Below are 23,218 nucleotides of genomic sequence, written 5' to 3'. Positions count from 1 at the left end.
ATGGCTTAGCGGTGAGTAAGAAGGCTTATAACGCTAAAAACGGGGTTTCAATATCCATGGTGGGCATAACACAGATAGCCCATTGTGTATCTTTGTGCTTAACAATAACATCAACATCTCTTAGTTCCAAAAATTATTGTAATTGTGTTGTACTGGTTTCACAACTTCAAAGGTTATTTTCTCGGTGAAATACACATCATGAGATTAAACTTGTTTATGATTCTTCATATGTTTAAATCAGTCTTTTGTTTTCCATCAGGCTTCACTCTTGCCCCCCAGTGGCTCAGCGGTATGTCTGCGGACTTACAACGCTAAAAACCGGGTTTCGATACCCGTGGTGGACAGAGCAAAGATAGCCCATTGTGTAGCTTTGTGCTTAATTCACAACAACAACAAGTTTCACTCCATTAAATGCTGATTCGAGCGAGGTAAAGCGGTTAGCGTTTCCAGCCTGTGAATCCTATGATTCAGAGTTCGCGACTCGTTGCCGCAAAAATAAACTCTACTCTTTGGGACTGTGGGTACCTTATAAAAATAATAGCCAATCCCACTGCTCGATCAGAAAAGAGAAGCCCAAAAGTTGGTGTTAAGCGCCTTTTGGCTAGTTGCTTCCCCTTTTGTCCACAATTTCAATATTAGGGACCTCAAATAACCCTTCTGTAGCTTTGCGCTAAAGTCTAAAACAATCTAAGCTAAACAACCAAGATCTCTCGGTGGGACAGTATTAAATATGAAGACTTGCAACGCTAAAATTCGGTGTCTGATTCCTCGCAGATGACACAGCAGATAGCCCAATGTAACTTTGTTCTAAAACAAACAATAAGTAAATAAGTGATTTATTGAATTCTTAGATTTTATAAGCGTTTTCAGTGTTGGGTCCCTTTCTTATCAGGATTAGTGACGTTACTTTCACTCTAAGATAGCAAACTATTCAACAAATTAAGGAGTGTATTTAACATTTCTGTTTCCACTAACTCCTCTGGTTATTGACAAATTTTCTAGCTCGTAAATTGTCACAATGTTAGGAAAGCGGAGTAATGTCATCTCAACAGTGCATGTATGAGGTACGCTCTTTACTTACATAGCCAAGTAAGTAATCCAGTAATACCTCTAACTACCATGTTTGAATGAAAATTAAATGGCCAAAGGTAGTAAAGTACAGCCAGTTTGACTGTGATGTTTTGATATAAGTGAACCATTTCTTTAACCACGATTTCTGTATAACATCTGATATTATGAAAACATATAAATTATCAGCAACAGTTTAAAAACAATCATTATGGCGTGAAGGGTGATGATGATAATGAATTATATTATTCATAATACATTAATATTAGGCATATTACATTTTTTAGCATTATATTGTTTATTCAGTCCCTTGACGATTTCCAAATGTCATATAGTTACTGATTGTGAGTTTGAACGTTCTGTTGCTTATTTGTTCGCAACTTCAATGGCGAGAAAGTAATTATAAACCACTTGGATTACTTATGAAAAGCTTGAGGTGTAATTTAAACCATACGTAAGGTCCGTTTGTGGTCAGGTGATTAAGGCACTCGACTCGTAATCCGAGGGTCGCTGGTTCGAATCCACGTCACACCAAACATGCTCGCCATTTCAGCCGTAGGGGCGTTATAATGTGACTGTCAATCCCACTATTTGTTGGTAAAAGAGTAGCTCAAGAATTGGCGGCGGGTGGTGATGACTAGTTGTCTTCCCTCTAGTCTTACATGCTAAATTAGGGACGGCTAGCGCAAATAGCCCTCGTGTAGCTTTGCACGAAATTCCAAACAAATAAACAAGCCGTCTAGATAGACTAAAGAATTAATTCAGTTCGTATTTACAGGATTGCAAATAATTATAGAAGCAATCGATAAAATGCAAAATTTATAGGATTGCTTCTCGAAATTTCGTGAAAATGAACTCCCCAGAGAACTGTCATGCTGACAGTTCGCATTGTAATTGGCTGTTATGCAGCCAATGAGACAGTGCGGCATCAGTGTTATGCCTATAAAAGTGTTCTATACCAGCGTGGTGTGGGGAATACACTAATGACTCCCAGGACAAAAATTTAGCCTAACGTACATGAAGAAATTGAAGTTTTAGACTGGAAAATCTCTCCCAATGACATTTTGTGGTACGATTTCATGTTTCGGTAATAGAAGTGTAGAAACTGAAGAGGGTACGTGAAAATGATACTGTGTATAATAAATGCGATTGTTGTAGATCCTGACCTTTTCAGAAATAATACTAAGTAGTTGTTGTTGTTTTCTTGTTGTTTTGAATGAAGCCCAAAGCTGCACAAAGGGCTATCTGTGCTCTGTCCATTACGGGTATCGAAACCTTGTTTTTACCGTTGTAAGTCCGCAGACATACCGCTGAGCCACTGGGGGACTGATACTAAGTAACTAGAAATGTGGTCTTTACTTGATACAAGGGAAGTCAGTAGAATAGAGTTCTTGTCAATGACCAATCTGCAAGTCGGCGTGAAAAAGAAAAGCAAAAGAAAACAACAGACATTAGCTTCAAGATGGTGCTCTTTATAGATGAATCAAAATGAACAAATGTCAGGCCACATTTACTAGGAATAGCTAGCGCAGATAGCCCTCGTATAGCTTTGCGCGAAATTAAAAAAAACAAACAAACAGACAAAAATTATCCACTTAGATACTTCACAGATGGGTTTTTAGCTATTGTAAATAATGCAACTCATTGTTTAATATATACTCCCCCACCACCAAAAAATGAAAAAAAAATCCTTCGTATATGAATTGCTGGGGGGGGGGGGGTACTAAGCAATGTATATACCAAGCAAAGCGTTCCTTTGTTATTGGGAGTGCTGTACTTTTTGAAATTGTATCCTTTCCAATCCACCCACATTCACCGAGAGCAGTAACAAATGGTGAATGTAGTAAAGGCACTATGCATTAGTTTCTTTTTCTTTCTTTTTTTTATAATTACACCACGCTTCCATAGTGTACACTGTAGGCCGACCTGAACGGTTTTTAAATGTTCTGTGAAAGTCCAATAAACGGTTTTGTTCACAGATAGGAGGTATGTGTAGAATATTTGCTGGAACACTGTTTTTGGAGTGAGTGACAAGTTTAGGACAGTTTCAGTGTGTGAATAATGTGAAAACTTTTTAAAGTTTTGATCACCATATAAACACGATGCTTATGGTTTTGATCTTAACTTTATTATTTTTTCGACTTGTAAGTACCAGGAACACCTGTCTGTACATAAATCAAGTGCACTTGGCATGATCTTTAGCATGTGGTTTGACAATTCAGTGTTTCTATGTTGATTTTAGATCATGTGAAAACTGATTCATGGTCAAGCTTGTTTACACCTCGCATGTTTTCATTCGGGCTTATTAACTAAAACAAGATGAGAAAATTGAAAATTCTTCTAACGGATTATACCTCAACATTGACCCCTAAATTACAATATTTTGAGAGTATGGGACGAGTTATCTGTTTAGATTGTCTGATGACTGAGAACTTATCTGTTGTCTAAATTGAGATCTTATAAATTTTCAAGTATCTCTCACCTTCAAAACTGTAAAAACACCATCTTTATTGTGATTAGTAATCCCGTTTTGTTTTTGTTTTTTTCAGTTGGTCTCAGTCGTAACGCACAAGTGCCAAAAAACACACAAAGAAACGATACGTCACAATCATGGAGGAGAATTTACATCACATGTAGATTCCTAAAAACCGATATTTTTGCGGGTATTGCTGTCTGATTTCCCACTTTTATGGATCAGAACTACTGATACAGGATATACACAAAAAGTATATATTCACAACGTTCGGCAGAAAAAGTAATTTTACACACACAGTAGAATTATTCAATATTAGATATCGATATTTTAAAGAAGACATACTTCATACAAATAAACTGGATCTTTAATACCATATTTCAAAACCCACTTGTAAAATAAAAGTATATTCTAATATTTCTGTGGTAATAATAATAGCTATTTTATTGTAAGGGATTTTGTTAACTGTTGTTTTTATAGCTTTTTACCGTCTTTATAATTTTCCATTCTGGTTATCAATTTACTTCTTTAAGAGTTAATTTTTACCTTGTTAATAACAGGAGATGACACCTATCGTTTTCCCTAGAGTGAAACGTGATACCCAGTATTTTGAATTATTTAACTTTGTCGCGTACTAAAAGCTCAAGAGAGAAATATATATAATAAATTTGTTATCACATCTCATATAGGTAATTAGTGGTATACTATAATTAAACTGACATGGAAAAAAACAGACAAGAGAAATGCACGTGGGTTTTGTTTTTTGTATACGGAGGACGATTATATTTGAAAAACAACTGAACTCTATGGATTTCGCTATGACAGTTTTACTGCTGATTGTAAAGCAATAACCTTTATATAGTGCTAGTAAATTCCTTAATAATTTCATGTTGATAGCAGTGTGTTTCTCTAGAAATGTCTGGAAACTTGCTTAGAATTTCCGCTTACGGTGGCTATCAAATTTCATATTTTGGTGGGGGCGTTCTTCTAGTTGTTTTTTTTTTTTTATAACTTACGTGCTTTCTTTGTTTTGTGGACACCAGTTTGCTTGCTTACTTAATTTTAATATCTTTAGAATTGTGAAAACGTAGCAACAAAGGATTGCTTGTCGCAATGAAGATGTGTATGTCAGTGTTCGATGTTAACAAAAAAGTTTGTCATGTGTAAAGTCTTAAAAAGTGAATTTGATGACCTTCACACTCCTATATCAAAAAATTAAGGTTTAACTTCGAGTTCATCGTCTTTCAGCCGTGGGGGCATTATAATGTGACGATCAATCCCACTATTCGTTGGTGAAAGAGTAGCCCAAAAGTTGGCAGTGGGTAGTGATGACTAGCTGCCTTCCCTCAAGTCTTACACTGCTAAATTAGGAACGGCGAACGCAGATAGCTCACGTGTAGCTTTGCGCGAAATTCGAAAACAAACACTCATCGTCTTTCAAACTATATATATAAAATTCTTGGTGTGAAATTTAATGTTGGCCTCGTAATTTCTTAATCGAATTGCTGGTTTTTAGTTTCTGTATAGAACATTGTCGCCTTTAGCCTGCTGAAAATTGATGAGTGTTCAGAACTAACGTCTCATTCCCCAAAGAACTTGTACATTTTTTACAGCTCTTTCTCCTTTGATACTGGCAACTGACTTGTTAATGTTTGATTAACTTTCATTAGGGTTGCTATACTGTAGAGAACTCGTATTACTAAGACGTGTTACGGAGGTCGTGACGTGCCATGCGTTGTTGAGATTACTTTTAAGAGTCTAAATCTGGTGTGTGTACTTGCAGAAAGTCTTCTAAAAAATGTTAATTTTAGGTCTATTACGTCGTGAAATATTAAACTGAATATATAGTAGCCATACAAGTGCATTTCGGGTATGTTAAATTGAAAACGCTAAAATAATAAACTTTGAACGGTTTTATGAAATTGTGGGCATTAATTTAAAGGAAGCTAGTGATTTCACCAAACGTCGTTTATGGTTAGGCCGTTTGGTTCGTTGTCAAACTTTTTTTCTGCGGGTATGTTTAACCCACAACTTACCTTTTTAAAAAAATTTTAACCACTTTTAACATATTGCATAATATTGAGCAATTCTGTGTTTGTGTCTGATACGAATCCGAGGTGCAGAACTGACCAAAATATCAGTTGAATTTATTTATTTTCCGTGGAAAGAAACTATAAATTGTTTTGAATTTCTCTCAAAACTAAGTGAGAATATTATGTTATGTATTACAATTTATTTCAGACGCGTCTGTGATTTATTATGTTACGTACGTTACGCATTACTATTTCAAATAGCCGGAAATTCGAACCTAGAAGCTTATTAAATATTAATATGTACCAAATATATCGTATTTGCTAAGAAGATTAATACACACAATTTTCTTTTTAACACAAATTAATACAAATATTTGTAATGTGCAAACAAAAAACTTAATACAATTTATAATAACGGTTGTTTGGCCTCACATCGCCGACTTTAACCGCTGATGATATTTGATGTTCTTGTAGAAATTCTAACTTTCTAATTATTTTATTGAAGTTGAACGGTTTTCAATGTTCGAAATCTATAAACCGTTCCTAGTCAAAATCTATAGACTTCTGATTAATAGACGTTAATCGCAATTATAGCTTCCTAGGCCTATAGGACACTGACTGTAGCTACCTAATCATATTAATGTTAATCTATCTCTTGGCTAGCCGCTTTCTTTACGAATCACGCGAGTTTATGGAAATTTCAACAATGTTCTAGCGCGCTTACGTAAAACAGATATTGTTGATTGCTGCTTTCAAGAATCTTCTACAAATTTAGAGAACAGGCGAGATTTGTGCAACACGCATCCAACAGTATACGTCACATGCAAAAAAGAAAACTGTATTGAAACAAGCATGGGTATAAAATAAACGTATAACGGTAAATTCATTACAAGGGCTATCTAGGCTGGCCATCCCTAATTTAGCGGTGAAGGACTGGTCATCACACCCACCACCAATTAATTATTGAATTACTCTTTTACCTTTGTTTGATGAATGAGGATGTTTCCTAAGAAGTAACTGCTATGTAATACCCAGACGTGCGACTTTCCGAACTCCATCACTATAGTAAGCTCGTCTGTTGGACGTTAGTAATAGTTTCGTCAATTTGGAATTCTTATAAACTTTTGTTTTGCGACCATATCCAACATTTGTATTAATTGTATGTAGTTTCAGTTAACTAACATCTGTTGTTTTTCTTTTCCATAAATTACCACTTTGTTATGTATGTGCGTTATGCTAATAAATTGAAGGAAATTAAAGAAAATTCTTACTTAAATCAGAATCTAGCAAATAAGATTATGAACATTAAATATACACCCTTGTACAAATTAATTGAAACAAGACGGAAAATTACGATTTTTTTCATTTTTTTGCGTTTTATTTCTGAGAATCCAAAAATGCAAATTAATACATGATATGACCGCCTTTATTTTTCAGAAGATCATTAATCCGCTTTGGTATCGAGTCCACGAGTTGACTGCAATCTTTACTAATTTTTGTATCGCGGTACCACACCTCAATTATGGCCTCAATTAGCTTATCTTTCGTAGTACAGTCTTTTTCCCGAAGTCTTTCTTTAGAAATCGCCCAAAGGTTTTCAATAGGATTTAAGTCTGAAGAGTTTCCAGGCCAGTCCAGCACCTTTATTCGCGTTGTAGTCATAAAATTCTTCACAAGTTTCGATGTGTGGCACGGAGCCAGATCTTGCTGAAAAATGCCAGATCCATCTGGAAATCTCTTTTTCAATTCTGGAACGACTCTTCTCTGCAAAACTTCGATGTACTGTGGTCCTCGCATCATACCTTCTACGATATGTAAGCCTCCGACGCCATAGTAGCTGAAAAAGCCCCAAAACATCTTCTTCAAGGGATGTTTCACGAACTGATTGATGTGAGATTCTCGAAGTTTCTCACCTGGAGATCTGCGAACTTGCAGACTTCTTTGACCCTGTACGAAGAAATGAGTCTCGTCACTGAATAACACCTTCCTCCATTGTTCTTGCTTCCAGTTCTTGTATTTCAGACCCTATTGATACCGTTTTTTTTTCATTGAGTTGGTAAGAAGTTGACTGGTCTCCTTGCCCTTCTAACGCAATTTCGAATGACGTAATATTTCGTCATATATCCCAAAAATAGATCGACCGTACTGTAAAACACAGCTAAAAACGCTGTCTGTTTGAAAAAATGACTATTAAAGGAAATCAGTGGTTTCAGCGAGCCTACACTAGCCGCCATGCTGAAAATATTGTAAAATGACCATTTGTTTCAATTAATTTGCACAAGGGTGTATGTAGGATATACATTCACATAAAGCAACCTGAGTATCACTAGAAACGCTTTCGTATATAATAAAATTGGTTATTACATGTTCAGCGGATTTTTTGTGCTTATTAATAAATTATTATTTTTCTTTTAATTGACTTTCATTCAACTCTTGCAAGATTAATGACCCTCCATTTGTTAATTGGCTTAATTTATCTTTAATAATCACTCATGTCGGCTGTTGACATCGTTTTTCGTTTTCTTTGAGATTTGGCGGCTATGTGTTATTCCTTCAGCACTTTTGCCAGCAAATATTTGTACCGTAACGTCTGAAGTTTCCTATACATGAAATTCATAAGGTCTAGGTTCATGAGCGAACTTTTATTCACGAAGTAATTCTTTATGATAGTTTCTTTAACCATCCTATACTTCTGTGTATATTTTAATGTTTTGTAACTGTAAGGCAACCCATTCATCACTCCGCTGCGCATGTGTATGGAAATAACTAGGTATTTGTGTATATTCTGTTCACTTTCAACGGTGTGTAATGAAGACAACTTTCCATATACAGTAGTAATACATGTACCGTTTGTGGCTAGGTTTAAACCTGTATTGTATTAGTGTTTGATTTTGTGGCAAATTAAGTAAAACTACAACTTTTAATTTGAGGAAACTTTGAGTACCATATTGTTTTGCTCAGTTTCATGTTTTTTTGTTTTTTTTTTCGTCTAACGGAAGTAGACATTCTCTGTACATTCCCAAACCAGTCCTGCATGTATGTCTTAAAATTATGTACTTCTCATGTTAACCCACTTGCTATCCACAAAAATCACGTGAGTTTGACCGCGACGTCAGAATTGCCAAAAAAAACCAAAACAAAACAAGCTTGGTATAAGCCAGGCAGCCGGGTTGAGTACTGACTAGAGAAAGGGAGGAACTAGACCTTTATGGTTCAGCAGTGATCGTATGTTACTGTTTGGCGTCTCGTTTTAACTAGGACTGGTGGAAGAAGAAATGTATATAATACAGCGCTATAATGGAGAACGATCACACAACACATAATTTTTGACTAGTATCATCCTGATCATTATATATATATTTGTCTGATTTTGTCCTCATCATTATACATATTTGACTGGTTTTGTCCTGACCAATATACTCACTGATTAGTTTTGTCCTAATCAGTATACAACTTTGACTAGTTTTGTCCTGACCGCTATACATATTTAACTAGTTCGGAATGCAGCCCAGCATGGCCAGGTGGGTTAAGGCGTTCGACTCGTAATCTGAGGGTTGCGGGTTCGAATCACCGTCACACCAAATATACTCGCCCTTTGAGCCGTTGGGGCGTTATAATGTGATTGTCTATCCCACTATTCGTTGGTAAAAGAGTAGCTCAAGAGTTGGCGGTGGGTGGTGATGACTAGCTGCCTTCCCTCTAGTCTTACACTGTTAAATTAAGGACGGCTTGTGCAGATAGCCCTTGAGTAACTTTGCTCGAAATTAAAAAACAAACATTCCAGAATGCAAATTTAACTAGTTCTGTTCTGACCACTATAGATATTTAACTAGTTTTATCCTGTACAGAATGAAAATGTAACTAGTTTTATCCTGTACAGAATGAAAATGTAACTAGTTCTGTCCTGTTCAGTGTACAAATTTAACTACTTTTGTCCTGTCCAGTATACAAATTTAACTACTTTTGTCCTGTCCAGTATACAAATTTAACTACTTTTGTCCTGTCCAGTATACAAATTTAACTATTTTTGTCCTGTCCAGTATACAAATTTAACTATTTTTGTACTGTCCAGTATACAAATTTAACTATTTTTGTCCTGTCCAGTATACAAATTTAACTATTTTTGTCCTGTCCAGTATACAAATTTAACTATTTTTGTCCTGTCCTGTATACAAATTTAACTATTTTTGTCCTGTCCAGTATACAAATTTAACTATTTTTGTCCTGTCCAGTATACAAATTTAACTATTTTTGTCCTGACTAGTATACCTATTTGACTATGTTTTGTCCTGACTAGTATACCTATTTGACTGTTTTGTCCTGACTAGTATAAATATTTGATTATTTTTGTCCTGATCAGTATAAATATTTGACTATTTTTGTCCTGATCAGTATAAATATTTGACTATTTTTGTCCTGATCAGTATAAATATTTGACTATTTTTGTCCTGATCAGTATAAATATTTAACTATTTTTGTCCTGACCAGTATACGTATTTGACTTTTTTGTCCTGACCACTAAATATAGGTTTTATGTTTTTATAGCCGAAACAATTAGAAAATTTCAGGTGTTTAATGAATGTATTTATCTTTATATGTGTGTCTTGGAAAAGTAGAACCGGCTTGTGTTCATTTGAAGTTTTGTGTACCATTTCCTTTTATTTTCAATTAAAATTTCAAAGTTCAAGGTAAATGTTTATGAGCATCGATTTGATTAACTTTCAAATTGCCGATTTTTTAATTTTTTGTTTATATCGTTAACCGTCGGTAGGAATCTCATATCTTATTATATTGATAGTAATCTTATCATGTTTTTACGTGTTATAACACTCGGGGTAAAGAACAGAAGAATATGTGGGAATGTCACTTATTTTCTATTTAAAGTACGTAGTTGGTTCCCCTTGTAGCAAGCAATAAGTGGGATTAACTGCGAAATTGACTTGACTTTTGGTTCTTTTTGCGCGTGTAAGTTGAAGCCGTATCCTGATAGGTGCTCTGAAACCAAAAACTTGATGCGATCACAAGCAATTTGGTGCATAAATAATTTAGCAAAATGGGCTTACAAAGACGAGGGCTGGCCTCATCGGTAATTCTAGTGTTAAAGGAGTTTAAGGAGTGTTTAGCTGAAAAAATAGTACTTATGATGTAAGTTTAAATAGGAAAAAAAACTTCGTCGAACACAAATTACTATTTTCAGAACTGTGTGGCACCACTGTAACCAAAGTGTTGTTTGTGTTAATAAGCTGGCTTTTCGAAATATCTTTTCGTTTGTGTAGAAATACAAAGTGTGCACAGTATGCTGTTGTGAGCGGTCGTTAACACAAGTGATGTGCATATTCTTACAAAGCGTATAGTCTTCTAAGCCCCACCGACCGTAAATCTTTGCAGAACGTCAACACTTTCTTTATCAGTGGTATAACAGTGGTTGATTGAGCCACCCCATACTCCTGCAGTTACTTAGTTATTGAGGAAATGTTTCTCGAGGAACTAAAGAGGATTAGCGACGGTCCCTAATTCCGCCTGAAGGCTTTCAACTGTCATTATTTGTAGGCTGAACAGATATGAGCTTTGAATGTCTGTGAGACGCCGTTTTTGAAGGGTTTATCAGCGTTCTTGTAACACTAGGATCAATAAAACAGATAAGAGTGAAATTTTGTTTGTACTGAGTGAGCATTTAGTTTTCAATGATCGTCAATAAATAAAATCTAGATAATTTGTTAGAGGACGCTAATAGCAGTTTCAAATTTGAAAATTTCTGTTTAGACTTATGAGTACAAAAATAAATAAATAATAAAGAGATAGGAGATAGTTTTATTGTCAGTCGAAAAACAATCGACTGATACCCACTCAGTCGTGCGTGCGTTGCAAAATTCTCGATTCACCACCCATCATGTCCCTAAAATCCCAGTTTGGCCTGGCTGGCGCAAAATGTATATGGATATTTTAGAAACGAAAATTAATTTATTTGGGGAACATTATGCTTTTTGAAGAAAAAAACGTGCTTGGTATTTTACTGAATCATATTTGAATTTGAAACATGAATAAAGTATGTTTTTGTCTTATTTTTTATTATTTTGTTTCATGTTTTATTGACTGAACATTGGAACATTTTATAGTTGTTTTTTTTTTGTTAAAAACGGTTAAGGCTAAACTAGTTGATACCCAAAATAGTGTTAGCCGTAGTCTGCGTATATTTTTGTAAAGTTTAGTACATATTTCAAAGATTTTCAATATAAGTAATTTTTTTCTCTACTGGTTGTCTTGGAGCTTGCCGTATGGGGACTGTTGAATAAAGGCTCAAATTGTAAATGATTTTTTGGTGATCGTTTTGAGTGTAAAATCAAGATATGTGTTATTATGGTTGAAATATTAGATCAAGACTTTGCTTTTTGAAGTTTTATGAATTGTTATGCTTGGATAATAATATTTTAGAAGGGAAACTTTATACAAACATTTGCTGTTGAAGAGAACTTTCCTCATTATACGTTGATGTTAGGGACTGAGGGCTAGGTCACTTTATAGAAGTTTCCTCGGTGAATGAACTGTGACATAACAGAGTAACCTAAGCATTTGTGAGGTTTTAAGGCTTAGAGGCGCATTTGTTCCGTCTTGGTGTACACTTCTTGCAAAGCGTAGAAATAAAATGGAAAATTGTGTGCACAACCTGAAACAACCTGTTTTGTTTTGAATTCAAAGGCATTTCATTAGGTTAAAAAATTATATGAATATGTTAAGTATATTTAAATCATTATGACATGGAATATTGTTCAGGACGTTTCATATTAATTAAAATAAGGAAGTAAGGAAGTTGACACACTCTGTGATATGTTTATTTAGATAAACAAAATTATTATGATGTTTCAGGAAATTCATTAAAATCAGACACTAAATTACTTTAGAATTTGACTGCTTACGACTAATATATTCCTGTAGTTCTGAATTGGCATCACCAGATTGGGTACTTTCAGTTCTTGACAGAGATGTGTTAGATCAATCCAAAGTCTGGCACTAGTATCCAAAGGGATTGAACTAGTTGCTATAGCAACATTGTAAATGTTCTTAGTTCAGATGGGAGAGGCAAGCTTCTTAGTATTGCCTTAATAAACATGTTCTTAGTACAGAGTGAATATTTCTAGGCATGTCTTTTGATTAAAAGGGAAAATATGTGTATTCAAAATTAAGATAGGTTTCAGTTTTGTAGCATAATGTTACCATATACGTAAATAGTTAAATATTATTTATTGGGTAACATTGTTCTTTACATGTTGAACAGCTAATTTATATATTTTTTAATACTGATAATTTTTGTATTAAACAGTTATACATATTTTTGGTACTTTTATTTGTTAAGAACATTAAATGGGTTAAATGCTTTCTTTTTATAAACATCAAATAAAACTGAATTACTGCCAATAAAAAGAAGAAAATAACTGGAAAACATTTAAGAGATGTGAACATATTTTAAATATTTTTAGTAGTTTTTACATAAACAAGCATTTATCATATAAAAGATACACATATATTCAAAGTTGTGCCAGATTTAAACATTAAACCTTTATTATTATAACTGAGAAATGAGACATGGTGATCATTTGTACTATGAAATATACTCTCCTCATAATAGTGTTTGGATTCGTTTTATAGGAAAATTTTATTGTATAGTTAGGAAAAAGGTCTAGTTATTTCACTAAATGTATTTGTGTGCTAGCTTGCTGATTCAAAAGTAGTTTTGTGGCATTTTTTAAACTTCACTGCTTGCAAAGCTAAAAACTCAGTGTGGGTATGACTATATTTTACATTATATTTGCTTTTTGTTTTAATTACCTGTTGTGTGTAATATTTTAAAATATTGAACTTGCTGCATTGCAGGAAATAGGGATTATTTGGAAAGTTATATTCAAAAGAGCATTTATGTGGTCTGAAACATGTTGAACATAAAGTGTTTATTGGTAGTCTGGTGTGATGTTTTCTTTCATAAACTCTATGTGTTGAAAGGGAAGAGAGTTAGATTTGGTGTTATAATTGTGTTGCAGAAAAAATTAAGTCTGAGTTTCTTGCCATTGTAATGATTACTGACTAGTTGTATAGTGAATGCCAGTTTGAATTTGTATCTGTAGAGCAGTACTGTTATTTGTGTCACATGGGAGCTAATGCTAGCTTCCTAGATACCATGCAATTCATAATTGGTAAACAGTAAAAAGAGGTTCTGTTTTTACTTATAGTCAGATTGAAGGTATTTTACTATGAAATGCTTATATTAATTTGCATCATTAAAAACTATTTTCCTTTTTCACACAGCTTCATTTGGCAGCATTAGCTTCATTAAAAGGAGAAATTTTAGAACTTACTCAAAGAGTACAGCATCTTAGTCAAGAAAGAGATATGTTGGAGAGACAGGTCAACAGAGCTCAGGTATTTCATTACTAAGATAAACATAGTGTTTGGTTGAATAATGATCTATTGCTCAACTGTGCTTAAACAGCTTCTACAATCTTATTGACAAATTTGTATCAACAGAATTGAGGTATAGTGTGTAACAAAGTGTTTATTAGATTAACAGTCAATGTTCTGAGGCACTTGCATAACTTTACAAATTTATTAAAAAGCATGGATTAACAAAATTGAGGTATAGTGTGTAACAACGTGTTTTTTAGACTAATGATCAATGTTCTGAGACATTTGTATAACTTAACAAACTTAATAACAAGCATGGATCAACAAAGTTGAGGTATAGTGCATAAGAAATTGCTTTGCTATATTAACTGTCAGTTTTTTATGGTGCTTGGAAAACTTTACAAAGTCATTAACAAGTGTGTAACAAAGTGTTTGGCAGAATAATGGTCATTATTCCAGCAACAGAAGTACTAACAAGTATGAGTGTAAAAGAATGAAGCCATAATGAGTGTGTGTATGTGCAAGAAATGATGGAAATATAACAAAATTCACAGCCAGCAGTACTGAGTCAAACAGATTTTTTCCAGTAAAACTGGAACACTTGTTACTTTTTTTACTGGATTTTTCTCTAATATCAGTGTTTAGAATCTCAAAAATTATTATTTTTTTTTTTCTGTTTCTTTCTATCATCAATCTTCCTAACATGATTGAACTGAAAGTACCTCTTATTTTCAATTCAGTTTCTTTTCATAATCACTAAATGTTTTTTTACTGTACTGGAGACTTCTTATTGATTATATTAGTTTTATGTGAGTTGGAAAGATATGATATTCCCTAAACCAATGGTTTTAAGTATTGATACTTTGACTGTTTGTATATTTTGGATATTCAACAAGATGGCTGAGAAAACTGTGTTTTAAAATAAGCAGTTGAATTTTTTTGTTTTACAATGTAGTATAAGAGTTTTTAAAAAGTTAATATTGTACAATATGGTCCATGAAATTTTGTGATCAGAAATAACTGGCCCTTACTTGGTCATTAGGTTCATCTGTTTATCTCTGCTGTATAAGAGACTAAAGCGTTTGTATACATGTTAAGTGGGTTGCTCCTGCATTAAATTGTGTTATTTTTTATATTAAGTATAATATTAGTTGTTTCAGAATTATGTTGTTTTTTATTATAAAGAGTTATAGCTCTGAAACATACTGCAAGACATACTACATAACACTTTTTATATACTGGTAGAATCTTTCTAAGTGAATCAGTTCTCTGAAACCCTACACTCTTATGTTCTTTTGTTTAACAACAAACTGGTTAGTGGGTACCCTCAGAAAGGTTATGCTAATATCAAGAACATACTGTTGTACTCCAATTCTGATTGTGAGATACTGATGGATGGTAGTTAAAAATACTCTCTTAATTCTTGGTAAACAGGGATGAGACTAAAACCTTTTGCTTAAGATGCTCTATTAAGATGTTTTTCAGCAACATAATAACTAGACTTATTAATTACACAAATAATTTAAATTTCATTGCAAGTAAGGTTCTTGACAATTTTTTATTTATTGACATTGATGTGAAATATAAATGTTAACATAATTTATTTCTAAAGAAATTTAATTATATGGAGAATATTGTATATAAGTATATCATAAATTGGGTAAATTAATTGTTAAACTTTGGCCTAATTTGTTGATTGGGAGTTAATTAAATGAAGGGCTGCTCAGGTTAGTGAAGTTTATTATAGAAGGTACTGATTTATAGTTTAGTTGATTGTTGATGGTTGATAAAGTGACTTTTATTTTCACCACCAGACTTTACAAATAAATAGTTTTGATATTTGATAATTAAGTTTTGGTAAAATTGTTATTGTTGAGTTTATATGTAGGTAATGTTTGATAGTTTCACATTTTACTTTTCTCACTTTTTGGTAGGTTCCAATTACGTTTGATAGTGTTAAAAAAGTTTTTATGTATTTGAAGACTTTCGTGATATTTCAGCTAGTGAATTAGTTACCACACAAATGATCTGATAAATCAAAAATTTGGGCTAACAGCTGGAAGCATGATCTTTCCTTTCAGTGGCTTATTGAAATGGAAACTTATAGAATTCTAAATTTTCTTAATTGGTTTTAATTTTAAATTAAATAACTTGGATACTTCCAGTATATTGCTGAAATGTCATGAAAGTAAGTTCTTTTAACTTCACTGTATTGACAAAGTTGCAGCCATAAAGGATAAGTAACCAAATACAAAAAAATACAAAATAAAGAAAATACACAATAGTTAATCCAAACGGAGAAGTATTAAAAACATAGAGTCTTTTAATTTCAGTTATCCAAACATTTAAAACATTTAAGTTCAATTGGTTTAAAATAACAGGCACCAATAATTATAGTACTTAGAGCAGAAACACTTCTGAGACAATAAGAGAAATTGAAGTAAATAAAGGAATAAGAAGTTTCTCTTGCAAAGACTAACAAGTTCAGATCAGGATTGAAAATACTGTTACCCTTTACAACACAGATGAATTAGTAGACACAGTAAGTAGTGAAAAGACCATCTTCCTTTAATTGGTTGGCTTTGACAACTTGCAAGATAAATTTTATTATTAAGTGTCTATGTACAGTACCTTGTAAAAGTGTTAGGACAAGAGAACATGTCTTTTTTTTTTCCTATTTTATGGTGCTAATTCTTCCATGCCATTAAAGAATTTACATTTCAACACTATGTTAATGCTTCACTAATTCTTGTTGACAAGTGAATGAGCCAGGATGAGAATACTTGTTATTCTTTAAAATTCACATATACTTGTGCCAAGGTTATATACATACTGATAAAATGTAGGGTCTGAAATAACTGTCATGGTACCCCGTGCAGTGTCTTAATGATATAGAAAGCAGCTGGCAAGGAGCTAGCATGTTGTACCAGTATATGCTAGAAAAAAATCAATATAATAACACTATATGAATAAACCTTGAATAAAATAGTGTTTTAACACTATACATTAAGTTCTGTTGCCATACCGTGGCCCACAAAGCATAGAGTATTGTCAGTAGAGCAGAAAGTTTGCATAAAAGCTTTATGTGATAGTTTGGACTCTCTGACAACTTTCTGAAGACTTGGAATTCTCACCAAACACTGTCAGGTACACCCTAGATTGGGAGAACAAGACAGGTGAATTTGAAAATGGAAAAGGAAGAGCAGAACACCTGAACTCAATAATACTGATGTTATGTATCTTTGTTTATTCAGCTTTCAGTACAGAAAGAAGATTGCCACTGATATCAAACACGAGATAAATGACCATGTTACCAAAAGACAGAAAAGTGTTCAGATCTACAGTATGAAGATGATTCAGTGAGAAAGGAATATCTGGTCATGTATCAATTAAAAAGCCTACACTTCAATATCCAGATATTGCCAAGACACACTGAAATTTACTAAAAAGTGTAAAAACTAGACTGTTGATGATTGAAAAAAAACAGATGAGTCCAAGTTTGAAATATTTGGTTCCAAGAGTAAACTGTATGTTTGTGGAAGAAAGATAAAATATACTTACATCAATGGATAGCACTTACCATAAAACATGTTGGAGGCACTGTGATGGTTTGGAGGTGTTTTTTTTGTCTAGGAGACAGAAAATATTTGCAAAATAAATGAAATAATGAGCCAATGCAAGTACAATTAGATACTGATCCATTATGATATACCCAATGGTTTACATACTATTGATAAAGGATTCTACTAACAAGAAGATAATTACCCCAAACACTCATCCAACCTATGCCGAAGTTACTTAGCTAAGAAAGAAGTTGCTGGAGTCATTTGAATGAAACAATGGCCCTCCACAGAGCCTCAGTTTCAACCCAGTTTAGCAGATCTGGGATTTGATAAATCAAATATTTAACAAATCAAAAATTACTTTGAAAGAAACATTACAGGAGTGTTTTAGGGAAATTTGGAATAAAATCTAAAGGACACTTTTCGCAACAATGCCTGAAAAACTGTCTGCAGTTATATTAAAGCAAAACTGTTTGCTGAACTCAGGCACTTCCATTGAATTTTTGTTGTACTAAATATGAGGATTAATAGAACTTGGCTGTTTCACCTGTGATTTACTTTCCATTTGTTTTTGAAGGTAGCTTGAAATCAAATTTTTCACTTTGTCCTAACACTTTTGCACAGTACTTTATATTTCACTACTAAGGTTTTGCTGTCATTTGTTACTGGCTAAACAGTTTCTGAATTTTTCTGTACTCTAGCTTGACAGGCTAAGACTGGCAAGAGATCATGAAGAAAGACTTGATCATCAAGCTCAGAGGTATGAAGAAAGGCTGACAGAGCTTCACAGCATCATTGCTGAACTCTCTAAAAAGTTGGACATACAGCGAGCAACAGTCATTAAGTAAGGAGAAATTGGCTATTTTCTTGTTATACAATGATATTGGTACATGTAACTGTTAGAGTGTGAAAGAACACAAACCTTGATTATGTTATTTATTTTACCTTATTTTTACTCTATACTCTATGTTTCTTTATAATGAGGTTAGTTTCATTTTTAAATTAATTACTTTTCTCTGGGTTACCATCTTGTGTGTTAAGATTGAAAACTGTAATATGATCTGAAGAAGTATAAACTGATACTCAGTGAGATTTCAGCCTGGAGCTTTATTATCAGACTGTAATCCTATCCAGATCCTATCAATTAAGTCTCTGAAACACATGATCACATAAAACTCTAATATATATATATATATATATATATATATATAGGTGTAGAATACCACACATAGTGTGACTATTTGGTGATCTTAGATTATTTGTTTAGAAGTTCTGATGTATGAAATCATTCTGTGAGTAAGATAATACCATTGTTTATCATATAATATATTTGTTTTATTGATATCCTGAGTTGGTAAATTAAAGGATTACTATATTCTTGAAAGAGACAGAAGTTCAACTCTGTTTGTTACATAAAAGTTGAACAGGCTTATAATTTTTTGTTTTTTTGTGAAATATAACGCTGTATTTAGATTAAATTTTTTTATTTTAAATTATTTGTTTTTACCCATATTATTTTGTTGTATTTGTCTTTTTTTTTCTTTATAACCTAGTGCTATTAGATTTGGATCTAAATAATTTCCACTTCGTTTTTCATACTCGGAAGTAGCTTACTCAGCCAATCATTCTTCTGTGTAGTAGTATGCTGATGATATTTAATTTTATGTAAGTTGTTTATTCAACTAATTTTACTTGACATCAGGAGTCTAAAAAATTTTCTTTGTGTGATTATTTTAAATTATACTTTGTATCTTTGAAATTCCTGTAAAAGATTTTTCCTGTCCAACATTTCGAATTATTATCTGTTTATTCATTTGTGAAAGAAGATTTGTGAAAGATTTATTCTTCTTTCTGTTATATGTGTTTCTCTTAGAGTAAACAACTTCCAGATGGAATACAGATGTTTTATGAGCCTACTTTATTTTTTCTGGCTTTCAGCCTGATTAGGTTTACAACTCACTTGGAGTTTTGAAAGTCATTAGTCTTTTGCAGTTTCCTTCTGTTTTAGGGGGAGGTACTTGTTCTGTTGGTCTTCAGGTTTCTGCATTGAATATTTCAGGCTTTGTAATGGAATCTTTACAGTGAGGATTTTTGATGATCTGGTTTTAACGATTCACCTGGAACTTGAGTATATTCTGATATTACATTATAGATGTCTTGATTCTGCTGCTTGTTTGGTGTTTTGGACCTCGGTATTGCAAGGTTTTTAACTAGATTACTCTTTGTTTTTACATCTTTTTTCTGTAGACTCTTAAACTTCTCGTTTCTTTAAAACTTTACAGATTGTAATGATGTGGTTGGTTTTCTCTTTCTTTCATTTGCATCAGAAGCTCTATTCCTCTGTTTGGGCTTAGTGATAGGAAATGTATGACATTTACTTTTTTTTAGTATTGTGAAAGATAAGTGCATACTAGAAGTCTTTACATATGGCCTTAAACAATTATTCAAACATTTTACATAATGGAAGTTCTCTTTTCTTTTCAGACAACAAAGAGAAGAGATGAGTTTTAATTTTTATTGTCTCAGTGCAAAGGTTTTGTGTAGCTGGTGTTAAACTTGCTTTTACCTTTCCATGGCATAGGTATTCTGAGAAGGGATGTTCTTCCCCCAGAAGTTGAGAAACATAATTTTTTTCTTCATTCATTCAGTATACATATATATGTAGATGTAAATTATTTATTCTTACAATTTCACACTACTTTGCCTTCCATTGGAAAAATGTATTTGGACACATGTTTTGTGGTTTCAAGAATTATAGCACATTGACTTTATTTGATACCTGAATTGTTCCAGAAGCTAATTACTGTTTAGTTTGAATTCTTTCTTTCATCAAACTTTAATTCATTTTCTGGTCAGAATATTTTCTAACTTTATCTTCTGGAGAATCATTATTCTGTTTCAAACCCAGCTGTTTGGATATTTTATAACTTTATATATTTTTATATGGACTGTCAAAGCTTTCAACTCTAGAACTATTGATGTGATACTTGAAATATATTTTGGGTCTATGAAGTTGTTAATTATTGAATTTCTAACAGCATATGAATAATAAAGAAAACTAAACAAAAGTACATATTCCATCAGTATTTCAATGAATTCTGTTTTTAATATTGTGTCTTTATGTATTTAAAAACATAGAAATGAGTGATGTTATCCAATGTTTCAGTAACTTATACTGAATGTTGTAACAGATAAAATAAGATCATTTAATATGATGAAATATTTGGATCCACCCATACAGAATGATATGTAAGTCATTATTTTGAGGTTAAGGTTTTTGATATGCCCTATGTATATCTTTTGTCCTTTATCTGAATATTTGACTTGATATGGAAATATAGTACCATCAGTTGAATATATATTTAATATTATGTATATTTGTGCTATTGTCAAAATGGTAAATAAATCAGTATTTCAAGGTTAACATTTTTGATATGCCCTATGAATAATATGTCTCCTTTATCTGAATATTTGACTTGATGTGAAAATATTGTACCATCAGTTCAATGTATATTTAATCATATATTATATATTAATAATATATATTTGTGCTATTGTCAATGAAACAAGGTCCAATAATAAAACCCCCGAGTAACTGGCCGAAAATGAAGATATGTATACATAGAAGTTATTTGATAATTTTTGTCAGATTGATAAGTTACTGGTATTCAGAACAAAAATATATTATAGTGTATGTGTGCCTTTAAACTTGTGCACTGTATCACAGTGTCAGATATATCAGTTTTATTTTACAAAGAAAATGCATTTTTTCTTCACTGTAAATGAAAAGAGAAATAAAAGTAAACTTTCAAATTAAGGTGTAAAGTCTTAATTTGTAACATAGCATGAGAGGAGATAACTTATTAGTTACATGTATGTTACTGTTTTTATTTAAAACTTCACTGAGTAGAATCAAGACTGTATTGATTGGTATGTGTATAATGTCTTAGTTGAGTCTCTTCCTTCTCTTATGTCCTTAGGGAGGAAGATGAATTCAGTCAGCAGTCTGAAGATGAGTCAAAACACAGTGAAACACAAAGTCAAGGTACAAGACACAGTGAAACACAAAGTCAAGGTACAAGCAATGCTGAAGTTTACAGTGAGAAAGGTGAATTGTTGTGATAACTGAAATGTGACCTGTTTATAATGATAACTTGATTACTTGTACATTGTGTTCAGAAAATATTGATATAAAATTATTTAAAGAGATAGATGTAGAATTAAAGTTAAAAACACCTACTGTCTTATTATGTTGAAATAATTATTTATGCTATTAGCAGTAGAAGACGTTGACCTTTTAACATTCAAATGAGCAAATCCTGTATTTAATTATGCAAATGATTCGATTGCTAATTTCGTTATTCATAGATGAAATTGATGCTGAAACACTTTAAGCTCAAATAAATGAGGAAAATTTTAAGCTTGAATATTTGTATTAAAAACAGATGTGTCAGTTAAAACTGTATGATTTAGATGTAAAAGTATTCACAAGAAGAAGATTTATGTTCTGATAATTTTTTATAATTAAAGAAACTGAATCAAACACTGAACAGCTAAGGTTTCCTGAAGATGATGATTCTGTTAAAGTCATTAAAAGTCATTACCATGAGAAGGATGAAGTTAGCAGTGGGCTTGGAGATAATGAAAGTTTTGAAGACAGAACATACCATGTAAGGATATTTGTCAGAAGACTTTTTGAGCATTAATCAGAAGTGTTGGGTTTCACATTTTTAGTGAACACTTAAACTTATGAAATTTGTCTTGAATGAAACTTAGATTTTAGGATATTAATCTTATAATGTGAGCTTTGAAGAATTATTTTGAAAATCAGTTTACCCAAAGTTCTAAACCTGTGAACAAATTTCAAATTAATTATCTTTTAACTGCCTCAACTGCACTTTTCTGCCTCTTTGTTGGTCAAACTTGATCTCATAAAATGGGAGGTTAGGGTATACAATGAGGTGGGAGTGGTAGTGGTAGAACTTGCCCCATCGTTTTTGATAGGCCATATAGTAATATTATATAAACAGTAGTTGTATGTATGCCATCATATTATGCTTTTCAATGATCACATTAACAAAAATAATGCATTGTTAATATTTATGTTACCATATACAGCTTTAGTATTTGTTTTGGGTTTTGTATTCCAGACTGCCTAGTTAACTCTATTATTTATTGGAATGCCTACAATAAACATAGTGCACCGGAAGTGTCAGTAAACAGTTTTGTTTTTTACTGATAACCTGTATTATATAACTTTAAAGTATTTGTAATCATATTGTGATATTTCAGTATGGTTGGTATTCTCTCATAGAAGCTATATTTTAATCATTATGTTTCAGTGTAGTTCATTATCTAGTTTGTTCCAGTTTAGATTTATGTATTATCAGGGAGGATAGACATGTATTTGTTGATTTGTTGTTTTGTTTTTCAAAGGTTTATAGAGATGCTCCTGGACTAACAGAAACTCGAGCTACCTCATGTCACAGCCTTCAGATTTCACAGCTACAAGAAGAGGTGGTAGGACTTCGAGCAGAAAACTCGGCTCTACAGGAACAGTTAGGAAGACATGAGGCTGAGTTGAATCGTGCACGGACTGCTTATATTAACTATCGTGAAGACAAGGACCGTCTTCAGAGGAAGGTAGGTACAAAACTTTTAGTATGTAAATTAAAAAGCTCTGTATA

At 32.7% G+C, this 23,218-nt stretch overlaps 1 protein-coding gene across 10 annotated transcripts in view; it reads left to right on the top strand.

Annotated features, from left to right (window-relative positions):
- Nucleotides 1–23,218, top strand: part of LOC143232073 (colorectal mutant cancer protein-like) — an 86,809-nt gene that overhangs the window by 48,962 nt on the left and 14,629 nt on the right. For 7 of the 10 annotated variants that reach the window (XM_076467120.1, XM_076467118.1, XM_076467119.1 and 4 more), the window contains 5 exons: nucleotides 13,873–13,986; nucleotides 18,233–18,375; nucleotides 21,512–21,639; nucleotides 22,062–22,201; nucleotides 22,968–23,174. In XM_076467120.1, coding sequence (XP_076323235.1) covers nucleotides 13,873–13,986; nucleotides 18,233–18,375; nucleotides 21,512–21,639; nucleotides 22,062–22,201; nucleotides 22,968–23,174 — 732 coding nt within the window. The remainder of the gene's footprint in view (nucleotides 1–13,872; nucleotides 13,987–18,232; nucleotides 18,376–21,511; nucleotides 21,640–22,061; nucleotides 22,202–22,967; nucleotides 23,175–23,218) is intronic. The other 3 variants (XM_076467124.1, XM_076467127.1, XM_076467123.1) reach the window with 2 other exon arrangements.

Source organism: Tachypleus tridentatus, chromosome 11, assembly GCF_004210375.1.
Source record: "Tachypleus tridentatus isolate NWPU-2018 chromosome 11, ASM421037v1, whole genome shotgun sequence".
In the NCBI taxonomy this organism is placed as follows: domain Eukaryota; kingdom Metazoa; phylum Arthropoda; class Merostomata; order Xiphosura; family Limulidae; genus Tachypleus; species Tachypleus tridentatus.
Note: the sequence above shows the minus strand (reverse complement) of the source record. Positions and strands in the feature narration are given on the sequence as shown.